The 3,953-nt window shown below is 33.7% G+C and overlaps 1 protein-coding gene across 2 annotated transcripts; it reads left to right on the top strand.

Moving 5' to 3' along the window:
• Positions 1 to 844: 844 nt before the first annotated feature.
• LOC107919052 (uncharacterized) lies at positions 845 to 3,468 on the top strand. Of its 2 annotated transcripts, none has more exons than XM_041109120.1 (4): positions 845 to 1,390; positions 1,466 to 2,072; positions 2,150 to 2,323; positions 2,818 to 3,468. In XM_041109120.1, exons 2-4 carry the CDS (start codon positions 1,626 to 1,628, stop codon positions 3,229 to 3,231), a joined length of 1,035 nt encoding a protein of 344 aa, XP_040965054.1. In that variant the 5' UTR covers positions 845 to 1,390; positions 1,466 to 1,625; the 3' UTR covers positions 3,232 to 3,468. The 2 variants fall into 2 exon arrangements, with proteins under 2 accessions (XP_040965054.1, XP_040965053.1); XM_041109119.1 differs by having other exon boundaries at positions 1,456 to 2,072.
• The last annotated feature ends 485 nt before the right edge of the window (positions 3,469 to 3,953 follow it).

Here is a 3,953-nt window from a genome sequence, read left to right as displayed (position 1 = left end):
AATGAAGCACTTATTATAAATTAGGACCTTGGTAAATAGGAAAAATAATTTTAGAAGATTTGTAATATGATAAGATTTGATTTTATAATATTGGGGATTATGTAAACCCCTTAATTGTAAATACTTTTCGATCTCGTCCATCAACGTAACTTAATCTATAGCATCGATTTTGGGAGAGCTCAACTATAAATAGAGAGCTTCCCCCTCATTTGTAATCATCCATTGTATTCTATTCTTTGAGTTAAAGGAGATATTGAGAGCATTTACTCAAACACCTTGTGTGCATTACTTTTTTTGTGGTTATTCTACTCTTTCGAGTTTCTTTTGTCTTTGAAATTGTTTCTGTTATATTGTGCCTTAGCGAAATTCTGCGATAATCCTCACTTTACGAGAGTTAGGTTGACTTGGGCGCATTTGAAGTGAAAGAATCGCCTAAGGACGTAGGAATTGCTAGATGAAAGGTCTAGCCCTGTGACACAATGCTATACATGTAAAATATTACATATACAAATAATTATATTGATCTAATATGCAAATAAATATATATTTGTTTCTTTGAAGGTGTACAATTGAATCAAAATCAAATTTTAATATATACATTTAAATTACAACTAAATTTCATGTACAGAATTATACTAAATCAAAATTCATTATCAAATTTTACATTAAAACAAAATTTATGTATTACTAAAATATTTTATTAAGCAAACCTATGAACACTTTTCTTTTTCTTCCCGTATAAAAATTGCTAAGCAAACCAATGAACATTTTTCTTTTTCTTCCCGTGTAAAAATTGCACCTTAAAGTAAGTAAGCAGGAAAGAAAAACGCATTTCCTTAGGTGTAATGTACGAGACCGGTCAACGAGCATTCAAAGCCAGATGCTTTCTCTTCCCTGGACATGTTTTTCTTGCATGCATTCATTATAAATGACGACAGATACCCTTTCCTTATCCAACTTTTTCATCACCAAATTTTCAACTATTTCTTCTTCTCTATGTATTTTATTAATTTTCTATCCTAACCGATTTTTTTCCAAAGAAATCAAAGAGTGATTTTCTTTTTCTTTTTTTTTAATGACTTCCAGTTTGGCTAATGAAGTGATTGATGATCCTGGCCCTGATTTGATCAGCAAGCTTCCTGACTCACTCTTGAGAGAGATTATATCACATTTACCAGTAGATGATGTTGTAAGAACAAGCGTTTTATCAAGGCGGTGGAGCGGTTTATGGAGGTATGTTCCTCGTCTCGATTTTGATCCCAAAAGAATGATGAAACCGAGCAAACAACTGCTCTATCAACAACAACTCATCTCTCAGCGACTTGGAATCGATACCTCGGATGCTGATTTGAAGAAGGAGATTTTCCATGCTGTTTTGATGATTGACAAGGTACTGTCTTCTCACAAAAGTTACTTGGTTGGCTGCAAAATTGTTCATTTCCCTGATAGCTGCAGATATGGTCAGCTTCAGAGATGGATTGAGCATCTTATATCACAGAAAAAGGTTCAAGAACTGTCTTTCACTTGTGAAGATTCTCTTGATCCCCATCAAAATCTTGTGGGAAGATCTAATGATTTGAAACTGATGAGTTTACCGTCTGGGATTTTCTCTTGTGCTTCTTTGCATGCGCTTGAGTTGTGTCATTACAAAGCTTGAAACTGATGTCCCTTTTCACCATTGCCATAACCTGAAAACCGTGAAACTCAAATGGCTGTACCTTTCAACCCAAACCCTTGATGGAATCGTTTCCAGTTGTGTCTTTTTGGAGCATTTCAGCCTTCGTTTCAGCGGCGGGTTCGACCGGGTTCGGCTTGTTAGTGACAAGGTCAAAGCCGTGGAGCTGCAGTCCTTGAGGGTGAAAGAGATTCACTTATCAACCAAATCCCTCGAGGTTTTGGTCCTGGAAACTATAAAATGTCGACCCAAAAATTTGCTTATCAATGCCTTAAAGCTTAGAGTGTTTCGTGCATACCGCAATCCCATACTTGAGAATCCAGACAAATTGCTCAGATATAAAGACGATATGGCTTTGAAAGTTGCAGAAATTCTAGAACATTGCAGTGGTCTATTGGTAACAATTTTCATCTCTCTCTGTGTATTTGTATGTATATGCTTGGATCATATGATAAACTGTTTGGTTGTGTTCAGAGACCTGAAAATGATGAAGGTGATGACCATGCAATGGACAACTCAAGTTTGTTCAATCAGTACTTATGGAAGCTATTACTTGATTTGGACTTGAACAATATAAGGGAAGTTTTGATACTTTCTTTCATTTTACGAGTATGCACTAATCTAAAGCATCTTGAAATCAATATACAGGTAAGTGAATGTATGTATATATGTTTATATATATGCCATTGCCAAAGCACTACAACAGTGAATAATGTTTTATCCTTCATTTGTTTGTATTTTTTCTAGTGATCATATGAAATTTGCAACAATATATACTATGATTGGATGCGAATATTTCATGAAATACTGTGATAATTCAAATGTTAAATGTCATTGATTTTTGAATAAAAAGTAACAGAATTTAATGTTTCATAAAATGTTCATAATTTTTTTTAAATTGTTATTTTATGTCCAAACATCAATAAAATTCAAGAAATTGAAATATTATTGTTTTCTTCATAATATCTGTGACATTTTTAACAACGTATATAGCTGCATCAGATATATATATAATTTGGACAGTATCTAGAATGAAATTAAACTATATAAAGGTTGCATACATTAGCGATGACTATATCTCATCCATTGTTGTTAAAGCTAGTCCCATTTTCTAACTTTTTTCCCGCATCAAATAAGTGTAGGATACAACTCTAGATCAAAGCTTATGCAAATTCAGTGGAATATTGCATTCCAAATCAGAAGAGAATGCCACTCGGACTTGCTCATTGCCGTATCCGGAATCGATGCTGTGGGATAAAAGGGAGCTTTGCGACTGTATAACGCGCACCCTAACCGAAGTAACGGTAAAGGGATTCAAAGGGAAGGAGAGAGAGATGGAATTTGTGAGGCATCTCATAACAAAGGCCACTGTGATGGAGAGAATCAACATATGGTGCAGTGATAGGTGTTCAAGACAAGGAGCTGAGGCAGCCTACGGGTTACTGTCATTGCCAAGGTCATCCATTCATGTTTCAATTGTCCTAAAGCCAGGGCCTGAGTTTCAATTGGCTGTCGGCAACGCAAGTTTCCAGACATGGCTCTTAACCCTCAACTAGTTTCATGTTTTTCGTTCTTATTAGGATCTGCAGTTATATTTCCCCTTAAGTGTGCTGTTAGACCTTAAGAGCATGTTTGAAACATATATATGTTTTATTTCATCAAATATGTTGCTTCTAGAGAAGATTAAAAGTGTTTTCAATTTTTTTTTTAGGTATTTTTATCTACCTTTTGTTGTATATGTTGAGGTTCGTGATTGTCTTTCTTAACAATGTCGTCTTAAAGGTTTAAACTTAGTGTTTCCTCTTGGGAATGCAATGTGCTTTACTATATAGTCAACCATTTTTATATCAATCACCCTCTATTAGAGGTGGCATACAGGCGAGCTTGGATCGAGCTTTCTTCGAATTCGGATTTTCTCGGATTTGAATTAGCTCGGGTTCAAATTTTCCCAGGCTCAGATTTTTTCGAGCTTAAGTTTTTTTGGACTTGAATTTTTTCAGGCTTGGGCATTTTCGAAATTAGACTTTTTTTTAGATTCGAGTTCGAATAAAGGCAAGTGGGCATGATAAATTCAAATAATTTTGAAATTTTAAAGTTATAAATATTTTAATTTTGAATGTAATAATTCATTTTATTTTTATATCATGACAACGCAATTCAGGTTTACCTTATAAAAAATATAAATTATATATATTTAATAAAAATTTATATAAAATAATTAAATTACTAATTGCATCTAATTTTTATCATTAATATGATATGTATATAAATTGAGAGA

Source organism: Gossypium hirsutum, chromosome D13 (genome assembly GCF_007990345.1).
Source record: "Gossypium hirsutum isolate 1008001.06 chromosome D13, Gossypium_hirsutum_v2.1, whole genome shotgun sequence".
Lineage (NCBI taxonomy): Eukaryota > Viridiplantae > Streptophyta > Magnoliopsida > Malvales > Malvaceae > Gossypium > Gossypium hirsutum.
This window is presented reverse-complemented; position numbering and strand designations above follow the sequence as displayed.

Bases quoted from the DNA above. Each gene is read 5' to 3' on its own strand.
- LOC107919052 (XM_041109120.1), top strand. From the start codon at position 1,626: ATGCGCTTGAGTTGTGTCATTACAAAGCTTGAAACTGATGTCCCTTTT. The intron at 2,073-2,149 runs GTAACAATTTTC...GGTTGTGTTCAG, and splicing joins AACATTGCAGTGGTCTATTG to AGACCTGAAAATGATGAAGG. The intron at 2,324-2,817 runs GTAAGTGAATGT...AAATAAGTGTAG, and splicing joins ATCTTGAAATCAATATACAG to GATACAACTCTAGATCAAAG.